The sequence below is a fragment of the Sapajus apella genome, unplaced genomic scaffold (assembly GCF_009761245.1).
Source record: "Sapajus apella isolate SASKATOON/1434 unplaced genomic scaffold, GSC_monkey_1.0 scaffold207, whole genome shotgun sequence".
NCBI lineage: Eukaryota > Metazoa > Chordata > Mammalia > Primates > Cebidae > Sapajus > Sapajus apella.
This window is the reverse complement of record NW_022437147.1, coordinates 443,393-466,233: the sequence shown is the minus strand read 5'-3', so window position 1 is coordinate 466,233 and position 22,841 is coordinate 443,393. Positions and strand designations below refer to the sequence as shown.

Here is a 22,841-nt window from a genome sequence, read left to right as displayed (position 1 = left end):
AAAAAAAAAAAAAAAAAGAATAGAAAAAGAAAAGGTTCAGCAAGGCCAGCTCTTCTCTGCACTGCAGGAGGGACTATAAATTGGATGGTTTATCTAAGGTCAAATTGACAACATGCATAACACAACATCCCACACGATCTACTCATTTCTTTTCTAAGGATTTACTCTAAGTGATCTGAGACCTGCATCATGTGTTTGTATACAATAGTGTGTCTCAAAGTGTTTTAGAATAGAATCCACATCAATGTCAACGTTGTAAAGGGTTAAGTAAATCACATGCGTGTGATGGAATACAATTCATCCATGAACATTAAGCACCTGAGGGGCTTTCATTATGCTGGAAGAAGTAAAACCCAGGGTTAAGTGATGCACTTTAGGTTCACATTTCTTGGCTTAGAACTCTTTCCCAAATCCTTGCAAGCTGTGTAATGTGGAGAAATCATTTAACCTACCTATGCCTCAGTTTCTTATCTGTAAAAGGGGGACATAGTGGTAATTGTAATGTCAAAATGAAATAATTCATTTGGCAGGCTTAGCACCATGCATGGTGTCCAGCAAATGTTAGTATTAAGCAAGTTACTTAACAGGTGGGACTCCGTTTCCGCCTCTGTAGAATGGGAATGACAGTAGCTTCTACCTCGGAAGGATGTTGGTGAAGCTGAAATGAGTTATTCTGCAGAAAGCGCGTGGCATGGACCTAGCGCACAGCAACCACCGGGTAAGCGGCTGCTGCTGTTGGTGCTGCAAGTGTCGGGAAATGTTCACAGGATACCAGGTACCTAGTAGAATACTCAGGCTGTTCAAAAATTCACATGCTGACATGCACATAGGCAAGAAGATATGCGTCAAAGTAACAATCTCTGAGTAGAAAGATTATAAGCAATTTTTTTGTGTAATTTTTTGTATTCTTCCAACATTCATTTTCAACAATGAATACATTACTTTAATAATTTAAAAAGCAAACAGCTATCTTAGACTTGAAACATTTTCAATGTCAGCCTCGCCCATGGTGAATCAAAACTGTTGAGTCCCCTGAACTTCCTTCCAGTTAATGGTTTTTTCCCTATTATATGGCCCTAGTCTCCGATCATTCAGAGGTAGTAGCTTAATATTTCCGCACATTAAGCTGAATAGCAGTGTTCTTCAGATACTTTCTTTTGGTTGTGTTAGAACTGTGATTCTAAACTCTGGAGGCGTGCTAGAGTCATTTGGGAGATTTTGAAATATACTGGCTCCTCATTAGACCAGTTACATCCAAATATTTGGAGATGGGCCCTGGGCATTGGTATCTTTTAAAGACTCACAAGGAAATCCTAATGTGTGGCCCAGTAGTGAACAGCACCCTGCATTTGATACTACCATTTCCTGCCTTGCAGAGAGTTTCGCGCCATGAACCGGGCTGCCCTCTTCCCCTAATGTGAGTCCTAACAGTGCTTCCCAAAGTTGAGGATAAGAATCCTCTGAAGTGTTTATTAAAAATACAGATAGGACCCAGTGCAGTGGCTCACTCCTATAATCCCAGCACTTTGGGAGGCTGAGGTGGGAGGATGATTTGAGGTCAGGAGTTCAAGACCAGCCTGGTCAACATCATGAAACCCTGTCTCTACTAAAAATACAACAGTTAGCTGGATGTAGTGGCAGGCGCCTATAATCCCAGCTACTCGGGAGGCTGAGGCACAAGAATCGCTTGCACCCAAGAGGCAGAGTTTACAGTGAGCTGAGATTGTGCCACTGCACTCCAACCTGGGCAATAGAGTGATACTCAAGTCTCAAAAAAAAAAAAAATACAGATGGGCCAGGCATGGTGCTTCATGTCTGTAATCCCAACACATTAGGAGGCTAAGGTAGGAGGATTTCATGAGGCCAGGAGATCGAGGCCAGACTGGACAACATAGCAAGACCCCATTTCCACAAAAACATTTTAAAAACTAGCAAGGCATGGTCATGTGCCTGTATTCAGTCCCAACTACTTGGGAGGCTGAAGTGGAAAGATTGCTTGAGCCCAGGAGTTAGAGGCTGTGGTGAGCCATGTTTACACCACTGCACCCAGCCAGATTGATAGAGTGAGACCCTGTCTCAAAAACAAATATGTAAATAAAAATATAAATACAAATGCATGGGTCCTAACCCAGACCTGCCAAATGTGAACTTTCAGAGGGAGAAACTTGGTCATGTGTATATTTTATAAGCCCGCTGGGTAATGCTTCCCATCAGAGAGATGGGGGACTCTGCAAGAGACATCTTTCTCAGTCTTGGCTGCATGCTGGGAATCCCTGGGGACACTTGGAGAAGCTCAGATGCCTGGCCGCCTCCCCCACATTTACCACCCACATATCTAAGATTGTAATGTAATGTGTCCAGGATCCTGCCTGGCATCTGGGTTTTCGAAGTCCTCCTGGATTCTAATCTGCAGTCAAGATGAGCAGCCACCAGCAATGATGGTTCCCAAAGTAAGGCCCTGGGACCAGCAGCCTCAGCATCACCTGGGAACTTGCAGATTACAGAGCCCCCACCCAGACCTGCCAGATGAGAAGCTGGGGGTGGGACCCAGCGATCTGTGTCTCGCCAGCTCCAGGACTTGGTGACTCTGATTCTCGCTAGAATTTCAGAACCGCTGCCGAAAAGCAATGTTGTTAAAAGCAGGTTCCCAGATTGCCTCCCAGAGATTGCACAGGATGTCTGGACTGAGCCGGGACTGCGCTCCAAGTGGTCCAGGACCACACCTTGAGAAGCACTGCTGCAGGCTTAAACCTTATTCCCTTGGGCATCTCTCTTCTCACGAGGCAGGGTCTCACTCTGTTGCCTGTGCTGGAATGCAGTGGCGTGATCACAGCTCACTGCAGCCTCGAACTCCTGGGCTCAAGCAGTTCTCCCTCATCCTCTGGAGTTGCTGAGACAGGTAGGCACTACCAAGCCAGGCTGATTTTTAAATTTTACGTCGAGACAGGGTCTTACTGTTGCGCAGGCTGTTCTTGGACTCCTGGCCTCAAGACAGTCTCCCACCTTGGCCTCCCTTAGTGTTGGGATTACAGGCATGAGCCACGGTGCCTGGTCCCCCACTTGGGCATTTTAAAGTTTATAAGGACGTTGGCATCTCTGGAGTACACCCAACATCCGTGTATTCTTATGGGCCGCCCACTGCTGCCCCTTCTTGGCCCTTGATGCCAAAACACATGGCTGTCTTCCAACCATAATTAATGGGATATGTTTTCTTTAAAGCTGGCAAGTACTGTGGCTGGGAACCAAGTTTTCAAAGTTGCTGGCCTGAGTTTGACTTTGAACGCCAGTCATAGAAGCCGATGAAGCCATGTTCCTTCTGTGCCTAACGTCTGTGCCTCTTTGCTTTGTAGGTTTTCTAATCATCCCAACTCAGCCTCAGCATGGTCCTCTCATCCCCCGACTGCTAATGATCAAGCCCAGAGGAGAAGAGGACGGCAGGCAGCCAGGAGCCAGAAGCCGAGGGGTCGTGAAGACCTGGAGGCCAGAGGCATGGCCCAAGCCCACGGCCTGCCTGTCCATATGAGGGAGGGTCCATGGGAAGGTGGAGGAAGGTCAGAGCATGCGATGAAGAAGGCAGTTTGGGAAGAAGAATTGAGAATGTCGGCTCCTGCCAAGTGGCAGAACGTCAGCCTGGAAAGCCGGAGCCAGCCACGTAAACTAGGGAGGCAGATGTCTGATGGGGATGGGGAGAGACTGTTTCAAGACCTGTACCCATTCATTCAAGGAGAACACGTGTTGAATTCTCAGAACAAAGGGAAATCCCGCTCACTGCCTAAAGTTCTTTCCCCCGAGGGCCTGGGTTGCACGGAAATTCCCATTCCGTTACATGACAGGCATTCACCTAAATTGCCACCGTATCTTCCCACTCATGCACCAAATCTGGACTCCACGAGGAATTCTGAGAAGGGTGGCTGCCCGGCCCCATTTCCCCGGCCTAAGTTTGGGAGGCCCCTGAAGCCCCCATCTTATGGCTTACACCAGCAATCTAGGGGAGGAGCAGACAGCAGTGACTCTCAGGACAGCCAGCAGATGGATGCCTATGTCCCCAGGCACGAGCTCTGCCTGTCGGACCCAGGGTTGGAACCTCCAGTGTATGTGCCTCCGCCCTCATACAGGTCACCCCCACAGAACATCCCAAACCCCTACTTAGAAGACACGGCGCCCGTAAATGTGTGTGGCGGTCACAGCCAGCAGCAGTCTCCGACCGAGAAGGCCGGGGCCAGCGGTCAGCCTCCTTCAGGCCCCCCTGAAATTGGAAATGAGTATGGTGCCAGCCCCCGCTCGCCTCAGGAGCTCCCTGGACACCCCCGGCCTGTCACTGCCTACGACGGCTTCGTTCAGTACATTCCCTTTGATGACCCACGGTTACGACATTTTAAACTAGCTCAGCCCCAGGGTTTCTGTGAAGATATAAAACTTGACGATAAATCATATAACTCCAGTCCTGTCACTGCCCAAGAGCCGGCTCATGGAGGAACGCAGGCTGATGGTGCTACCTGGAACCCACAGAGCCTGATACCCCCATCAGGGGATGAAAGGGGCCTGGTCTCGGCCAATCCCAGCCCCCGGTGGCTGTGGGGCCAGCTCCCTGGGGAAGGGGAAAACAGTGGCCTCCCCAGCCAGAGAGACCGCTGTGTGGCAAGGGGACAGCGGCCTGACGTGAGAGGCAGCCAGCACGGTCACACCAGAAGGCAAGTTTCCTCCCCATACTCCCTGGGCGAGAGCACCTGTGAAACTCAAACCAAGCTCAAAAAGTTCGAAACTGGGAGTCGCACCAAGAAAAGTTCAAAGAAAAGAATGAACGAGACTATATTTTGTTTGGTTTCTATCCCAGTGAAATCAGAATCACATCTGCCAGATAGAGATATGGACAACAATGACTTAAAGCCCAGCGCCGATCAAAAGAATGGGTCTGATAAGAGCCCAGCTCTGCAAGAACAGAGCCTGCTGAGCATGTCTTCCACCGACCTAGAGCTGCAGGCCCTCACAGGAAGCATGGGGGGGCGAACAGAGTTCCAAAAACAGGACCTGGGGGAACCAGAAGACAGCCAAACAAATGACCTCAGATTCATCCACCTTACAAAGCACAGAGAACTCAAGCATTCTGGCTCTTGGCCAGGGCACCGGTACAGGGATCAGCAAACACAAACCAGTTTCTCTGAGGAACCCCAAAGCTCACAGCTGCTCCCCGGTGCAAAGCCGGGAGGGTCGAGTCATGCGCCCCCGAGTCCAAAAGGTTCAGACCCTGCTGCCTCCGAAGCTCAGATGCCTACGGCATTCCCTTACGGTGACCGCAAACAGAGGCCAAGTGCCCGTCACCTGAAAGGGCACAGGTCCCTCAGCCCATCCAGCAACAGTGCTTTCTCAAGGACTTCCTTGTCTGTAGATCAGGCACCGGTGCCAAAAGCAGGCCGAAGTCAGCCCTGCGTGGATGTCCACAGGCTTGGAGGCCACCCTGAGCCCAAGCGGGAGGTGGTGAAGGGGGAGCCCACAGGCCCGTGCAACAGTAAACAACTCTTCGGGCAGTTTCTCCTGAAACCGGTCAGCCGTCGTCCCTGGGATTTGATCAGTCAGTTAGAAAGTTTTAACAAGGAGCTCCAGGAAGAGGAAGAAAGCAGCAGCAGCAGCAGGAGCAGCAGTGGTGAGGAAACTGAGGCAGAACCGCAGCAGGAGAATGTGGGCTTCCGTGGAAACAGCCCGGAAATGAGGGTTGAGCCACAGCCGAGGATGTGGGTGCCAGAGAGCCCCGTGTGCAGGTCGGGAAGAGGCGAGAGTAAGTCTGAGAGCTGGAGTGACGAGTGGGGGCCTGGCCACCCGCGTGCCTGGCCGCCATCCCCGGGCCGCTGTCGCGCGGAAGATGGTGGCGGTGCACCTTTCTGGTCAGCAGATGGAAACGTGAGTGCACAGAAGAGACACCCGGAGGTGAGCAATGGAATGGACGGGCTCGCAGGCAGCCCAGTTCCTGTGATGAGCATGTCTTCAAAATCAAGTGACGCAAAACCAGTGCCCCTGTCCTATCCAGCTGAACCTAGGGAGCTCCAGGGAGGTCAGAAATTCACCAGTGCTTTCAGCTCTGTGAAACCGAGCCAAGCGGTCCCTCGGCAGGTTGACGGTGGAGAGAGGGCCGCAGGGCTCCCGCTGTCCCTGTCTAACAAGAACCGAGGGCTCTCAGCTCCAGACTTACGGTCCGTGGGGCTCACCCCTGGGCAAGAGCAGGGTGCCAGCGAGCTAGAGGGGTCTTTGGGTGAAGCGAGTGTGGTAGAAATCCCCCCAGGTGAGTCCTTGCAAGCCAGAGCTGCAAGGATCCTGGGCATTGAGGTGGCAGTGGAGTCCCTCCTGCCGGGCACCCAGAGAGCAGGACAGAACCATCCTGCTGAGCCCGACGCAAGTGCCTGCACCCCAGAGTCCCCCCAGGAAGAGCCGCCATCTGGCCCAGCACCGGCAGCTGTCCCCAGGGTGTCCACCGATTCCTTTTATGGCAGGCGGAAATGCGGCTGGACCAAGAGCCCTCTCTTTGTAGGAGACAGGGACAGTGCCAAGCGGGCTCCTCAGGCTTTTGAGGACTCAGATGTGGACGGGGTGGTCACCAGCGCAGCCCCCGTCCCTGAGCCTGAGCCCAGCCCCTCGGAGTCTAAGTCCTTCGAACAAAAGGATGTGGAGGCAAAACCACCCTTCAGGTCCACTTTGTTCCATTTTGTAGAAGGACCCCCAAGTGTGGCAGGCTCAGAAAAGAGACTCAGAAGCCCTTCCAAAGTGATCGAAAGTTTACAAGAGAAGCTAGCCTCCCCGCCTAGGAGAGCGGACGCTGACCGCCTGATGAGAATGAAAGAGGTGAGTTCCGTGTCGCGCATGAGATTCCTGAGCTCCAGGAATGCCGACTGCCTGGAGGAGGCTGAGGAACTGAAGGCCACCACGAGGGGCCAGGCCGGGCTCCCGGGAGGCCTCGTGTCTCCTGGCGGCGGGGACCGGGCCTGGAGAGGGGGCCACTCACTCTCCGTCTCCAAGGACAGCATCTCCAAGGAAGAGAAGGAGCATCCAGCAGCACAAAAGGAGAAGAGCCTGGATCAAGACTTCTGGTGCCCAGGTGAGGAATTGGGCAGGCAGGCAGGGGCTTGGCATGCATTTGGAGTCTTTATTTAAAAAATACCAGGTTGGTGGATAATGTAAATCTGCATATTCAGATAGATCAAGTTGACCCTGGGAAATGTTTTATCAAAAGATTCCTTAGTTTCAAAGAATTGTGCAGAAGCGGTCTTTAAAATTCAAGATCTTGCAGTGTTTTATTTTTATTTTATTTTTTTGAGATAGCGTCTCACTGTGTTGCCTAGGCGGGAGTTGAGTGGCGCAGTCTCTGCTCACTGCAACCTCCACTGCTTCCTGGGCTCAAGTGATCCTCCCACCTCAGCCTCCTGAGTAGTTGGGGCCACAGGCGTGCACCACCATCTCCAGCTGATTTTTTAACTTTTTTGTAGAGACGAGATCCCATTATGTTACTCAGGCTGGTCTCGAACCCCTGAGCTCAGGTGATCCTCCTGCCTTGGCCTCCCAAAGTGCTAGAATTATAGGCATAAGCCACTATGCTCAGCCTCTCGCAGTGTCTTTTAAAAATGAGCATATCTTTAGAGAAAGTATGTAAACCACTATGTGTTGTCTACATAAACAACTTTTCAAGCCTCTTAATGTGAAGAGGTCAATCAATCAAGCACTCCAGCCTTGGTGCAGGCCCTGTGAATCTCGCTGGAGACCACGGCACATGTACTCCCTACTCTCCTTCTCAAGTCACAGGCATTCATTCACCCTAACAGCCCTCAGTGCCCTCTACCAACCTAAAAAAGATGGTGTGGCAAGTTCATTGAATAAACCACGATTCCCATTCTGCATTCTGTCTTACATTTGCACCCTCCACAATTCTTTGGCCTTCCATTTTTTTCCCTTTTCCACTGCCATGCCATTCATGAAACTTTCAGGTTTCAGTAAAAACATTTGCTAGACAAAATTCAGTTTGTACTTTCTCAACACCCCAGCCCCCAGAAAACCTACCCACCTACCATGTTTCTGAAGTCCCCTAAGTTTCGATTGCTAAACTCAGGTGAGGTGTCTTCCTTTGAGTCCTCTCCATCGTCTTACCTTAATGTGTTTTTGGAGCCTCCTTTGATAACATAAAACCACAAGGCAGGTTCCCATCCACGGTGACAGAGATTTCCCCCATCATGACTTTACCATCTCAACTCTCATAGAAACAGGTCCAGAGAATTCTTGGCATGTCTGTTTCAGGCATTTTCTTCAGAGCCTGGGAATCAATTATAGATCCTAGAAATGATCAGAATGTCAAAAGATAAATGTCAAAAGATCTACATCATAAGCCATGGACTGGAAGGGACCTTCTGTCATTTAGTCTAAGCCTTCTTTTTTTCCTTTTCTTTCTTTCTTTTTTTTTTGAGGCAGAGTCTCACTTTGTCACTCAGGCTGGAGTGGCGCCATCTTGGCTCCCTGCAACCTCTGCCTCCTGGGTTCAAGCGATTCTCCTGCTTCAGCCTCTCAAGTAACTGGGACTACAGGCACGCGCCACCATGCCCGACTTACTTTTGCATTTTTAGTAGAGACTGGGTTTCACCGTGTTGGCCAAGCTGGTCTTGAACTGCTAACCTTAGGTGATCTGCCTGCCTTGGCCTCCCAAAGTGCTGGGATTACCGGTGTGAGCTACTGAGCTCATCCCAGTTCAAGCCGTTTTACAAGAAGGGAAAAAAGAAAACCTCGGCCCCCACGAGTTGAGTTAGGGGAATGCCCTCTCCTGAGCCAGGCCCTTCTTTTTTCCTTCCCAGTCTCCAGCAGGTGGTTCTGCGCCTCCCACCCCTTTCTGTTTTCTGTTTTGAAACCCAAGAATTTTGAAGCAGATTGGAAAGAGCAGTTATTTCAGTTGGAAGTAGTCAGAGATTTCTATTGAACAAAAAAATGTACATGAGCACTTTCAAGATTTCCCCAAATACAGTGGGGTTCTTAGGGGTGTTAGCAGGTGTTGTTCCTCTGCTTCACATGCAGAATACATGATTGAAATAATCCTTTGTCGGGGCTCTGTTGGATCCTCTAGTTGGACGAATTGGGGCTCTGCTGTGGTAGAGAATACCGAGAATGTGAAGGCTTTGCCATTATGGTGGAAAAAGCGTTACCTGCCCATTTTCTGAGCTGTCGGGATTATTATAGCCTTCAGCATTAATTCCTCTGCAGTCCCCCTTCCTCCTCAAAAAATATGCCCACTAGACTTTAAGGCTAGTTAAAGCTTGTCATAGACTTCTAAAGCAAGTTTCTTCATCTATAAAATCAGGATGATTTTCTCAGTTCTGTGGCTTCCTGAGAATTTTAAGAGTTTAAAATAAGACAAATTAATCTTATTATAATAAAATACCAGTTGGTAAATATTTCTGTGTCTCAGTTCATGGATACCTATTTCAGGGAGGTTTTTTGTTGGTTTTTTTGTTTCGTTTGAGACAGAGTCTCACTCTGTTGCCCAGGCTGGAGTGCGGTGGCATGATCGTAGCTCACCGTAGCCTTAAACTCCTAGGCTCAAGTGATTCTCCTGCCTCAGCCTCCCAAGTAACTGGGACTACAGGCATGCACCACCACACTCAGCTTTTTTATTTTATTTTTATTAATTTTTTTAATTTGTAGAGATGGGGTCTTGCCACATTGCCCAGGCTGGTCTTAAATTCTTGGCCTCAAATAATCCTCCTGCCTCAGCCATGGTGCCCCGTCCAGGGAGTATTTGATAAGATAAAATTTCCAGTTCAGAAAAGCACTTCCTTGATTTTTAGCTTGACCATTTAGAATGAGAAGGTCCAGTAGGTATCTAAAAACACCCAGGTAGTGCACATTTTAATTTTAGCCAGTTATTAAAAACACCTTCCTCGTGACCTTTTTTTTTTTAACCATCACTACTAACAAGCAGAAAACTTAATTATTTTTTTCTCTTCTCCATCTGATACAGTTGCTAATACACAATAAAATGGCCAAAAATCTACAGGCAGAGAGCTACTCATGTTGACAGCTTCCTGGGGCACTTTCAAGTACAGTCATGTGTCACTTAATGATGGGGCTTACTCTGAGAAATGCTTTGTTAGTAGTTTCATCGTTGTGTGAACACCTTAGAGAGTGCACGTCCACAAACCGAGATGGTAGAATCTACCACACTCCCAGCCTATTGCTCCCAGGCTGTAAACGTGTACAGCCTGTTACTGTATGGAATTCTGCAGGCAATTGTAACACAACGGTAAGCATTTGTGTATCTAAACACATCTAAAGAAAAGGTACAGGCCGGGCACGGTGGCTCATGCCTGTGATCCCAGCACTTTGGGAGGCCAAAGCGGGAGGATCACTTGAGGTCAGGAGTTCAAGACCAGCCTGGCCAACATGGTGAAACCCCGTCTCTACTAAAAATACAAGAATTAGCCGGATGTAATGGTGGGCGCCTATAATCCCAGCTACTTGGCAGGTTGAGGCAGGAGAATCTCTTGAACCTGGGAGGCAGAGGTTGCAGAGAGCTGAGATCATGCCATTGCACCCCAGCCTCAGCAACAGGAGTGAAAGTCCATCTAAAAATAAAAAAGAAAGAAAAGTCGCAGTAAAAATATGGTATAAAATATAAAAAAAGAAAGGACTGTGGGGCATGGTGGCTCACATGTGTTATCCCAGCACTTTGGGAGGCTGAGTCAGGCAGATCACAAAGTCAAGAGACCGGGACCATCCTGGTCAATATGGTGAAACCCCATTTCTACTAAAAATACAAAAATTAGCTGGGCATGGTGGTGCATGCCTATAGTCCCAGCTACTTGGGAGGCTGAGGCAGGAGAATCGCTTGAACCCAGGAGGCAGGGTTGCAGTGAGCTGAGATTGAGCCACTGCACTGCAGCCTGGTGACAGAGCGAGACTCTGTGTCAAAAAAAAACAAAAAACAAAAAAAAAAGGACCACTTTTATGTGGCACTTACCATGAATGGAGGTTGCAGGACTGGAAGTTGCTCTGGGCAAGTCAGTGAGTGGTGACCAAATGTGAAGGCCTAGAAAATTCCTCTACACTACAGTAGACTTCATAAACCCTGTACACTTAGGCTACACCACATTTGTTTAAAATTCATTGCACTATGACATTATGACGTCACTAGATGATAGGAGTTTTTCAGCTTCATTATCATCTTACGGGACCACTGTCATATGTGTGGCCCATCATTGACCAAAACGTTGTTCTGTGGTGCATGACCGTGATTGGAGGGGACAGCACCATTAGGGACGGTTTCTCACATTTGTTTGGCTCAGGTGGCCCTTTATAGGCCTTTCATGTGATGGTCACCAGGCCTCAATATTCAAAACCACTGGTTTTGAGAGCAGGTCACATGATAGAGGTAGTAAAACTGTTGACAGATGTCCACTCTTCCACTCACTGTGCCTCCTCAAGTGAGAACAGTCCTTCACTGTTCCCCTAGGGTAAGCCTCAGTGTGTTGTCCTCAGCTGAAGGGGACCCCATAGCCTTGCTGGCATGTCACTGATAAGCTCTTGGACTTGGCTTTCCTTTTGAAGCATTTAACGATTTTGAACACGAGACTCCTCATCTCCCTCCCCACCCCACTGCTGCCCCCATGACCCTATCATGCTAGAGCTGCTTCATCGCCCCTAAATCCGTGGCCCACTGAAATTCAGCCCGTGTGCCGGAACTGTAAAACAAGGCCATGCCGTGTCTCCCTGCACTGCCTCACCTTCTAGAACTACACACACCCCCTTCTAGAACTTTATTATCTATGTTGCATCATCAATTGTCTTTATTTTAGATTAAAGTTGGTCATTTCAGCGCACATGTCTGTAGTGGTCTTTCGTGCCTCTGGTTAAGAAATCAGCAGCCCAAAGCCAATTCAGGTCACAGACTCCCATCTTTGCTGGATGACTTAGGCTCTAATTCAGAAGTGTCATCCCAGCCTCTCATCCTACACAGAACCTCCTGGTCCCATCATCCTCTGTTGCAAACCCTGTTAATATGAATCCAAGGGAAGAAAGAAGAGGTACCTGTGTGAGGCCCAAAATGAACAAAAGGGGGAAGGCTTCATGATGCCAGATTGCTCCATTAGAAGGCTGGATGTTAGGACATCTTCGGGGCATGAATAGGTGAAATGCCTTTTATGGTAGGCCTCAGTGTGTTGTCCTCAGCTGAAATGGATCCCACAGGAAACAGGATTCTTAATTCTCCCGGTAACCACCCTGTCCCCCAGACCTGTGCTGTCCAATATAATAGCTCCTCGTCATATACAGCTACTGGGCACTTGAAATATGGCTCATGCAAATTGAGAAGTATTGTTAGGTGTAGGAGACACACCAGATTCCAAAGACTTAGTACAAAAAAAAATCTAAAATATCTCAATTTTTATATTGGTTATGTATTAGAATGATAATATTTTGAATATATTTGGTGAAATAAAATATACTATTAAAATTAGTTTCACTGGTTTTTATTTGTTTTAACCTAGCTACTAGAAAACTCAAAATACTGATGACTGGGCATGGTAACTCATGATTATAATCCCAGTACTTTGGGAGGCAGAGGTGGGAGGATTATGTGAGCCCCAAGCCAGCCTGGGCTGCATAGTGAGACCCCCATCTCTACAAAAAATAAAAAACAAAATTAAGCATGGTAGTGGATGTCTGTAGTCACAACTACTTGGGAGGCTGAGGCAGGAGGATCGCTTGAGTCTAGGAGTTCAAGGCTGCAGCGAGCTGTGACCGTGCCACTGCACTCTAGCCTGGGTGACGGAGCGAGACCCTGTCTTTACGAAATAATATAATGTTTTGTGACCCACATTATACTTTTATGGGACCTGGACAGTCCATGAGCTGAAGAAAGAGCCCATGGGACTGCGGGCGGCAGGTTTGTCCTGTGGAGGTGTCTGTGTTGTGCCTGGCACAAAAGACCACTAAAAAGATGTGAGCTGAAATGACCATTTGTAATCTAAAGACACTTGATATGATAGGTACAACACAGCACAGATAATAAGGGCCCCAAAGGGTGCGTGCATTGGGTGGTGTGGTACAGACAGACGTGGCATGGCCTCTTCAGTGCCCAGTGTCATGTAACATGAGGCTTAGCCTGGAAGAGACTGAGCATCTTAACAACAGATGCTCCCAGTAGCTGGACGTGTGACCTCCACATGTTCTCATCATTTAGTGACCGCCCACCTTCTTCTCAATGGAGAAAAAGACACCTCTGCTCACAGGAGGACCCTCTCAGGTGAACACTGTGAGGCTGATTGAGCACAGTAGTGAAGCACCCAGCTATTAATGTCTTACAATGTTTCATGGATGTCGTTAAACTTCAGCAGTCAGAAGGAACTTATGTGAACTCCCCTGCCTTTTAGCCAGATTGCCCCTGCATGTAGATAGTGATGTTTGAGCAGGCGCAGACTCCTTTTCCTAAATGCAGAGACTGTCCCATCTGGTTAGTAATGTAGGACTCAAAGTGCTCTCAACGCTGTCTCAGTCACCACAGTCGCGGGACCTGTTGTATCATAAACCTGTCTCAGCCAGGTTGAAAAGGAGTCAGGAGGATGTGTAAGACATTTTGCTGCTGGAGAAACTGGAATGTCTATGGCCTTTGCAATGCACAGTTGTCCAGATGGATTTCAGAAAAGATTGTTTTTTTTTTTTTTCCGAGATGGAGTCTCACTCTTTTGCCCAGGCTGGAGTGCAAGTGGTGTGATCTCAGAGCTCAGCTCACTGCAGCCTCCGCCTCCCAGGTTCAAGTGATTCTCCTGCCTCAGCCTCCCAAGTAGCCGGAACGACAGGCATGCACCACCACACCTGGCTAATTTTTGTATTTTTAGTAGGGACAGGTTTCACCATGTTGGCCAGGCTGGTCTCGAACTCTTGACCTCAGGTAATCCACCTACCTCAGCCTCCGAAACGCTGGGATTACCAGTGCAAGCCACGTAGCCCAGCCAAAAGATTGCTTTTCTGACTGTCGAATCCTGCCAGATTTCCTTCCTTCCTTCCTTCTTTCCTTTCTTTTCTTTTCTCTTCTCTTTTTCTTTCTTTCCTTCTTTCACATGAATCACCTTTTTTGACCATGCTGAGCCGTGCTATTTTTTTTTCCTTTTTCTTTTTTTTTCCAGCTTTATTGAGTTATGATTGACAAAAATTGCATATATTTAAGGTGCAGAACATGGTGCTTTGATTCATGTATAGGTTGTGAAGTGAGAAACCCAGTCAGGGCAGTTAACATAGTCATCTCCTAACATAGTTACCAGTTTTTCGAGTGTGTGCTGAGAATATTCGAGATGTACTCTCTTCACAAATTCCAAGTGTACACCATGGCGTTAGTAACTGAAGTCACCATGCTGTGCACCTGGTCTCTAGTACTTATTCATCTAAGTCCTTCTAGTCCTTATTCACCCATCAAAGCTGGGTGCCTCATTTCTGTGCATCTTAGGGTTTGTACCCTTTGGCCACTATTTCTCTTTTTCTTTCACCCTAGCCCCTAGCCACCTTTCTACTCTCTGTTACTGTGATTTCAACTTTTTTCACTTACCATAATGTCCTTAAGTTTCATGCATGTGTTGTTGTAAACAGCAGGATCGGCTTATCTTTTAGTGCTGAATCATATTCCATTGTTTGTGTATGTACAGTTTCTTTATCTGCACATCCAGTGACGAACACCTCGATGATGAGGTAGCCTCCTATCTTGACTATTGTAAACAATGCTGCAGTGACCTTGGCTATTGTAAATATCTCTTCTGCAGATATCTCTTCCATACTGATTTCCTTGACTATTGTAAGTAACACTGCAATGCAGATATCTCTTCCATACTGATTTCCTTTCCTTTGAGTACATACCCAGTCATGGGATTGCTGGATCATATGGTAGTTCTATTTTTAATTTTTTTGAGAAACCTCCGTAACGTTTCCATAATGGCTGTAGTCCTTTCAGATTGTTTAAACATTTTCTCCTTAAAAGTTAAGAAACCTTTGAGCTGCTATGGCAGGAAGATCTCACCACAGGAGGCGCACGTGTGAGCCTCAGGTTTGTCTGGATTCCAGACAGACATCTGTGAACTGGAGGTTGTGGGACTTGGCAGCACCCAGCAGCAGGGGTAGTGACAGTTTAGGATGATTGCTCTTTTGTATCGTGTCCCGTTTTAGAAATCCAGGTCATCTGGGCACAGATTGGGATTTTTCCATTACCAGCAGTAGAATGGATCAGTATGATGGCCCAGACTCGTACACACCTGTGTTGGAAGGCTCTGGAAGCCTTGCGCTGACAGGTGAGCGAGCATCCAGCCCTGGGCCTACCTGCCGGTCAGTGGTGATGAGAGACGGAAACCCTCTCACTGCCAGCCCAGCGTCAGGATTTCAAGATCCTCAAGCCTTCAAGGGACAACGTTTGATCACAAAGATGCATATTCCAAAGCAAGCTTTCTTTTGAGCTGTAATTTACCAAAAAAATAAAAAAAGAAGAAGAAAGGAAGAAAGAAAGATAAGACATCCCCTTAATATCAGCCAAACACATCACTGCCAATTTGGAAACACTGCGTTTAAAGTGAAGTATATTCCACGGTGAACAGGAAGGAGCCGCCAAAGTTGTCAGCAGTTCATATTTTCCCATCTGTGTCTGGGGAATGACTATGCACATTCCTTGAAAACAGCCTTTTTAACAAAGAGTTTTTTACTCCGTAGTGCAAACAGGATTGTTAAAATATCTAAAAATTAACCTTTATACACTTGTAGATTTTGTTCCCTAGACAAATTTATGGTCTAAGAATTAAACAGAAAATAGAAGAGTTGAATATACCGCTAATTTTCTTTCATTTTCTTTCCCTGTTTTACAGATTCCTATGACCCTAGCAGAGTGGAGAGAGTGTGAGGAAATGCTGGCCTTGTGTTGCTAATTGAGTATTCTCAAGTAGCTGGTAGATTTCTTCTATCAGCCCCACTTCCCCGTGTAGAAGCTGGAAGCTGCCGGGTTTTAGCATCCTGGTAACATTCTTTACTACTGCCACTAGGAAACTTGCCACCCTCTCAGAATTGCTTTGTGGCGATAGAGCAATCGTCCGTTGAAACCATCTGTTTTTATAGCATGAAGATTTAATGCGTGTAATTAGGAAGGAGTTTTCACAGAAACTGTCCCTCATGGGAGATTTGACCAAGCTGGTAAATAGTTTGGTGTTGCCCTTGTTCTGGGTGAAGATTTGAATGTGGAAGGTCTAGTAAATGCTTTGGAAAGGCCCGTGATTGGTGTTGGCCCCTCTGTGTCTCTGTGGCCTGCGGTCCGTGCTCCTGTGAAGGAGTTGGGGACACAGCTCATTGCCTGGTGTTTCAGTTCAGGGGAAATGTGAATCAATAGGTATGATCCATTTCTAATCAATTTGGCCTTCTGCTGCTGGAAGTAACTTTACTTATAAGTAGCTTGCCATCAGAGAATAAAAGCAATATCTTTTAAGTTCCTAAAAAGTTAAAACTTGTACTGTAATATACTAAGAGCATTATTTATCTGGCAGTGAAATATTTTGATCATTTGCAAACATGCCATTGTCTGCTTTGCACTCAGTATTATCTATTTTTATTTTCTGTATGGGTATTTAGAAATTCTTTATATGAAAAACAATTGCTGGTTTAAAATAGACCATTTTAACAAAGTGACTATATTTCTTTTTACAAAAATGCTATTTTTCTATGATGTAAACAATTGTTAGGCAGCAGATTTTTAAGGAAGTATTATTTTATTTAAGAGTCTGTATCCCTTCGTGTGAGAGGAACCCAAAGAGGGTTCCCTTTTGCTTCAAAGCTCTGTCCCTTACCCATTCGCAATTCTGCTACTTTTATTTTATCTTAGAAAATGTCAAGATAGACATATCACAGGGTTAATAAATCAACTTTTCACAAAGATTTTTTTACAAATGTAGCTATCAGGTTATATTTGAAAATAACCCTCTCAAAACCAGCCAACATTGTTATGACAATTTTTGCTGCCATATCAACTAGAATTACCAAAAAAACATAGTTTTATCTTTGTATGTGTGTGGGGATCCCTGAGACCATACGTTTCTCCCCACCCTGCCACCCCACCCCTTTAAAGAAATGTGTATTTTTATCTAGAATGATCCTGAATTAGTTTCTGCATATTTTTAAAAAGTGCTTGGGGACATTATATATATGCCATTTCAAAAGTATTATGAGGCCTATGTATCCTACTGTGTTTAATATTGCATTAACCTGCACAAAGTTCATGCATTTTTTAATGCATTTTTTCTTTCTAAGTAAGATATTCTTGATAACTAACGTTCCCTAAATCATTTCTTGTGTCTCTCACTCCCTCCTGCCTTCCTTTCTTCCTTCCTTTCTCCCTCCCTCCCTCCCTCCCTGCCTGCCTTCCCTCCCTCCCTCCCTCCCTCCCTGCCTGCCTTCCATCCCTCCCTCCCTCCCTGCCTTCCCTCCCTCCCTGCCTTCCCTCCCTCCTTCACCCTGTCCTCCTTGTCCCTTTTATTTTTTTCCCCTTCTCTTTCATTTTATTTTCTTTTAGAGAAACCACCTTATCTATTTTTAGACATTTCAAATTCCTAAAATGTGAACCATTGGGTGATCTGTCCTTTGGCCCTAAAACGGCTGGCTGGACTCTCCTGGCCTGTTCTCATCTGCACCGTACCATTTTGTTTCATAAGAACTTCATGTATTTGGACTGTAACAAGCAAAACAGAATCTAAGTTGCCCCAAAAAATCTTTCCAAATCTTTTCAAAACACTCATCTGCAGTCCAGAATTCAGCTCTTATGAAAAGTTATACTGCGCTCCAGTTTTCACAGCAGCAATTGGGGGGTGGACAAAAAGTTCCTCTTCCTAGAAAAAAATCCAGTAGGGAAGCGTTCGGACACTGTTGTAGTTGGTGAATCATCCAAGTAACCTGGTAGTACCAAGGAAGGGCTGAGGCACCTGCAGGTCTTTGTGGGGTCTTACTTCCCTCTTTTTTATTTTTATTTTTTGAGAAAGAGTCTCACTCTGTCTCCCAGGCTGGAGTTGCAGTGGTGCAATCTCAGCTCATTGCAGCCTCTACCTCCTGGGTTCAGGCGATTCTCCTGCCTCAGCCTCCCCAGTAGCTGGCACTACAGGCGCGTGCCACCACGCCCGGCTAATTTTTCCTATTTTTAGTAGAGACGGGGTTTCACTGTGTTCGCCAGGATGATCTTGATCTCCTGACCTCGTGATCCTCCTGCCTCAGCCTCCTAAAGTGCTGGGATTACAGGTGTGAGCCACTGCGCCCGGCCCTTTACTTCCCTCTTTAAATGCAAATGTAAGAAGGTATATGTATGTATGTATGTATATACATGCACATATATATACACATACTTTGTTGATACCATCTAAATACTTCTTTGAATCAAAATAACTTAATTTTAGCTCATTTCTCAAGAGAAAGAGAAGGATCCCCAAGGAAAAAAATACTATTGTACCTTCTGTGATTCTCAAACCAAAATATGATGCCCTTCTGTTTTGTTATCTTAAATTGTTGTATTGTATCTTTCTGAAACCATTCTGAATTAAGTTGAAATTATCAGTATTTATACTTTAATTGTTTTAAATTTAAGCCTACATGTAAGTCTTCTTTTGGGGGAAGGTAACTTTATAAGCTTAACTTGGAAATTTGACTTTTAACCTTTCATATTCTAAGGTAAATAATAGCCTTTAATCAACAACAGCTTTCCCAGAGGGGTCTTGAATTTAACACTAATTATTCAGTTATTGTTTCTCTTTCTCAAACATACATAACTCCGTTATTATTTGTGGCTGGAAGAAAAAGTTTTTGTATTTTGTTTTTGTCTTTATCTCATGCACACAATTTACTGTTGGTGTTGAATAATTTGGAGCTCATAAAATTAAAAGTTGTAATTTTGACCATTTGGACTGAAAATTATATGAGGAATTACATACGCAATGTGTTAGTATTTCTTGAGTTTGCAAAAGAAGGGGAAAATGGTGGTAATTTGATTCAAATTGCCTTTCTTTGAAGAAAATTTCTGAATGACTGAAAACCAAATATCTGTATTATCACCTTCAACCTCATTTTTCTGCAGACTACAGAAAAACTCCTCACTGACCATGCGTCCAGCCCCTGATTGGGTCTTCAGGATTATGTCCATGTACATAACTGCTTGGATTTCTTCTTTAAAGTCCCTAAAACATGAATCTGTTGTTTGAGATCCTGGTTTCCTTAGAGTTGTAGGTTACGGTTTTCATTCACGTGAAAATTCTAAGTAGAACTTACGCTGCTCCATTTTATTGTTGGTGAAGGGCCATTGTTAATGGAAGTTTAGGTTTTTAAACTCGAATGACTCTACAACCAGACCCTGATCATTTTTTGCAGCAGCAAAATGACTTACTCTGACAGCATCTCGGTTTAGGACTTCTGAAGGAAAAGGATGAAGCTGATCTGTTGAAACAACTACTTTTCCAACTCAGAGGCAGAAGGGGCTGATGGAAGATAACATTCACCTACCATTTCATCTTGTGACCCCCCCCCAAAGATCATGTTTCAGTGTTCTGGCTCGGGTTTTTGTTATTGTTTGTTTGTTTTAAATGATTAAATAATAGACAATTAAGTGTCAGGATAGCATCTCTTGCAAAGTGACCAGTGCAGCAGAATTGTCTATCCATCTTTGAGCTTAGGGAAAGATTTCCCACATCCTAAGTTGGCGTTTGGGAGCATTGTTCTACCAGACCCATTTGTGCAGGGGAGATGAAGCTGAAGAGATGGGATGTGGGGCGGGAGTGTGTTTCTTAAGCCAAAGCTGTTGCAGGCCTGGGGGATTTGTGCATTTTCCTTTTGTTTTGTTTTCGATTGCAGATTCTGTACATCTGTCTGTGGGAGGAGAGTTGCTACTCAGGCCAGGATTTAAGAGACATTCCAGTGACCTTTAAGAGGTGCCTGGCGGGAGGTCCTTCTCCGGGAGTGTGGGTTGGTCCACTCTGGGACCCACCACACTAAGGGGGAGATGATAAAATAACATTAAAGGAAGAATGGGCTCCAGCCTGCAGGTTTTGTTGGAAAGAAATAAAAAGGGAGTGATGAAGACCATAAATTCAGATTGAGTCCTCCTGAAAAGGTTGACGTAGGCTAGCAACCTGCCCATCGAAACAGTCCTTGCTTCATCAGCAGTGTGGGGAGGTGGTCCAGGCCCCTACAGATTCCTGGCTTTGCCCTCGGAAAGCCTCTGTGATACTGGTGTGTACGAACACAGCAGAGGACAGGGAGGTCCTTGTTCTGTGGTCTCTGCTTAGTGACTGAAACTTAAACCCAAAGGCAAGCCCAGAGTGTCTGGCCGTTCATCCCCATGCCTTGATGGGGGTGAGGAGGAACGTTTTCCATATGAAAGGCCGGCCCTGCTGGGGCTTACAACCAACCACACTCCTTCACCCCTGCCCTGCAGCAGAGCTGAGATGTGAGACATTCATGGTCACGGAGCAAGAAGACAAAGACAAGTTCAAGCTGAAAAGCATATGGCAGCAAACAAATGAAAACCATATGTCCCGGCCAGGGGGAAAAGCAGTCACTTCCAGATTATAAAAATCAGTGAAGTACTCTCCACCTGGGTCAGCTGAAATTCGAGCCCTCACAGTCAGGCCTGTTAGAGATGCTCAGCAGAAACATCTCAGGGGGTCAGGGGAACTTCTAAAATTTGGTGAAGACAAGGCCTTGCAACCCCAAAGAAACTTTTTTTCCCTTAAAACAGGGTCTTGCTCTGTTGCCTGAGCTGGAGTGCAGTGGCATGATCATGGCTCACTGCGGCCTCAAGCTCCTGGGCCCAAGGGCTCTCCCCACCTCAACCTCCCTAGTAGCTGGGACCACAGGTGCGTGCCACCATGCCCAGCTAACTACAGAAACTTTCATTTGTTCATTCTTTCTTTGGGCACCATTAATACCTAAGGCAGGTAGAAAGGGTCCTAGAAAGACAATCGACGATGGCCGACTGCTGGCTGCAGTCATTGCCCCCAGATCAGGCTGGTACAGGATGCCTTAAGGTGATGAGGTGAGGGTGCATGAAGAATAATGAGCACAGGGAAGAGAGAAGCAGGACAAAGTAGCAGATAAATACCAGCAAAGCACCGATGAATGTCTTCAAGGAGCTCTTGTGTTTCTCTGCACAATGTAAATACCCTTGCTATTTCAGGATGGCGGCTGGCCTGCTCGGTAACACACATGTTCCAAATAAAGATTTTGCATGAAAGTACCTGTATCTGTTGTCGTTGACTGTGGGTGCAAGAGCTGCCCTGGACACTGGTTCCTGAAGGGCAGTGGGCTGCAGGGAAGCAGCTTGGATGGTGTGGGTAATGCAGGGACAGGTAGTCCACAGGGTTCCAGCACCATTGGTCTCCACCGGGATTTCTCGGGAGTTCAAGCTTCTGTTTACGTCTCCCCCAAGACTTACTCACATTGTGGAAAAAGGCCTAGAGTTAATTCAGGGACTAGGTGCAAATATTGACTCTATCACTAACCACGTGGCCATGCATACATCACATCCCTGGTTTCTGTGTCTTCCCCAGCCTCTCCTACCAAAAGAACCTAAAAATCCAATATATAGGCTGGGTGCAGTGGCTCACGCCTGCAATCCCAGCACTTTGGAAGGCCAAGCCAGGTGGATCATGAGGTCAGGAGATTGAGACCATCCTGGCCAACATGGTGAAACCCTGTCTCAACTAAAATGCAAAAATTAGTCATGCGTAGTGGAGCGCATCTGTAGTCCCAGCTACTCGGGAGGCTGAGGCAGAAGAATTTGAACCCAGGAGGCAGAAGTTGCAGTGAAACGAGATCATGCCAATCTATTCCAGCCTGGGCAACAGAACAAGACTCCATCTCAAAAAAAAAAAAAAATAAAAATACAAAAAATAGCCAGGCATGGGGTCGCATGCCTGTAATCACAGCAATTTGGGAGGCCAAGGTGGGCAAATCATAAGGTCAGGAGATCAAGACCAGCCTGGCCAACCTGGTGAAACCCCGTCTCTACTAAAAATGTAAAAAACTGGCTGGGCATAGTGGCAGGCTGTAGTCCCAGCCATTCGGGAGGCTGAGGTAGGAGAATCGCTTGAACCTGGGAGGCAGGTTGCAGTGAGCCAAGATCACACCACTGCACTCCAGCCCAGGTGACAGAGTGAGACTCTGTCTCAAAAATAATAACACAACATATAGAGAACCTCCAGCACATTATGGGTGTTGACTGCGCGGAAAAGGAAGCAAGAGCAGGAGCTTCTGGGGAAAATACTTGGCCTGCCCATGTGTAGGTTTAACCTTCCAGGCCTCGGTCCTCTTGTAGGGTGGTTCCGGAAGCAGACAGAGACTCAGTGCAACATACTCTCCAATTGTGACTGTCATTAGACCAATAAACCTCTAAGCTGTTGTTTCTGAGTTTTTAAAAATATGATCCTTCTTTCCAGTGCAGACTTCCTCTGTCTCCCGTAAGCTTTTGTAAGCCGTTTCCCTCATTTCTTCCTTGGCTGCATGTGTGCAGAGCCCCAAAGCTTGACTACCACAGGACCCTCTAGCTAGTCTGAAATTTCAGACCACACTAAGATGTGGGTTTTAAAGTCAGGATTATCCCCTAGTTGGTTGATAATTGAATCCACATATTAAAATATGACTAAAAAATCCCACATTAATGCTAGAAGATGAAACACACAACCCAGGAGTTGGGGGACTCATCCTGGGCCTGGCTCTGCCATTAACTAGCTGTGACATGGACCCCCTTTCCCTAAAACACTTTACCCTGTAAGTGGAGAAGGGACTCGAGCTAAGTTGGCTGGTTCCTTCCAACTCCAAGCTTATATAAG

General features: G+C 46.5%; 1 protein-coding gene and 1 long non-coding RNA gene across 8 annotated transcripts in view; one reads left to right on the top strand and one right to left on the bottom strand.

The window, feature by feature from the left end:
* The window catches only part of JCAD (junctional cadherin 5 associated), a 98,464-nt gene extending 81,368 nt beyond the window's left edge, over positions 1–17,096 (top strand). For 5 of the 7 annotated variants that reach the window (XM_032270285.1, XM_032270283.1, XM_032270281.1 and 2 more), the window contains one exon: positions 3,351–7,348. In XM_032270285.1, coding sequence (XP_032126176.1) covers positions 3,351–7,140 — 3,790 coding nt within the window. In that variant the 3' untranslated portion in view covers positions 7,141–7,348. Of the gene's footprint in view, positions 1–3,350; positions 7,349–11,473; positions 11,836–15,857 lie in introns of those variants that run through there. The other 2 variants (XM_032270286.1, XM_032270287.1) reach the window with 2 other exon arrangements.
* On the bottom strand, positions 46–21,241 carry LOC116544144. Its single transcript, XR_004265834.1, has 3 exons — positions 20,421–21,241; positions 18,293–18,298; positions 46–56 (listed from the first exon to the last, which is right to left on the bottom strand). It is a non-coding gene; the product is annotated as an uncharacterized LOC116544144 (long non-coding RNA).
* Between the last annotated feature and the right edge of the window lie 1,600 nt (positions 21,242–22,841).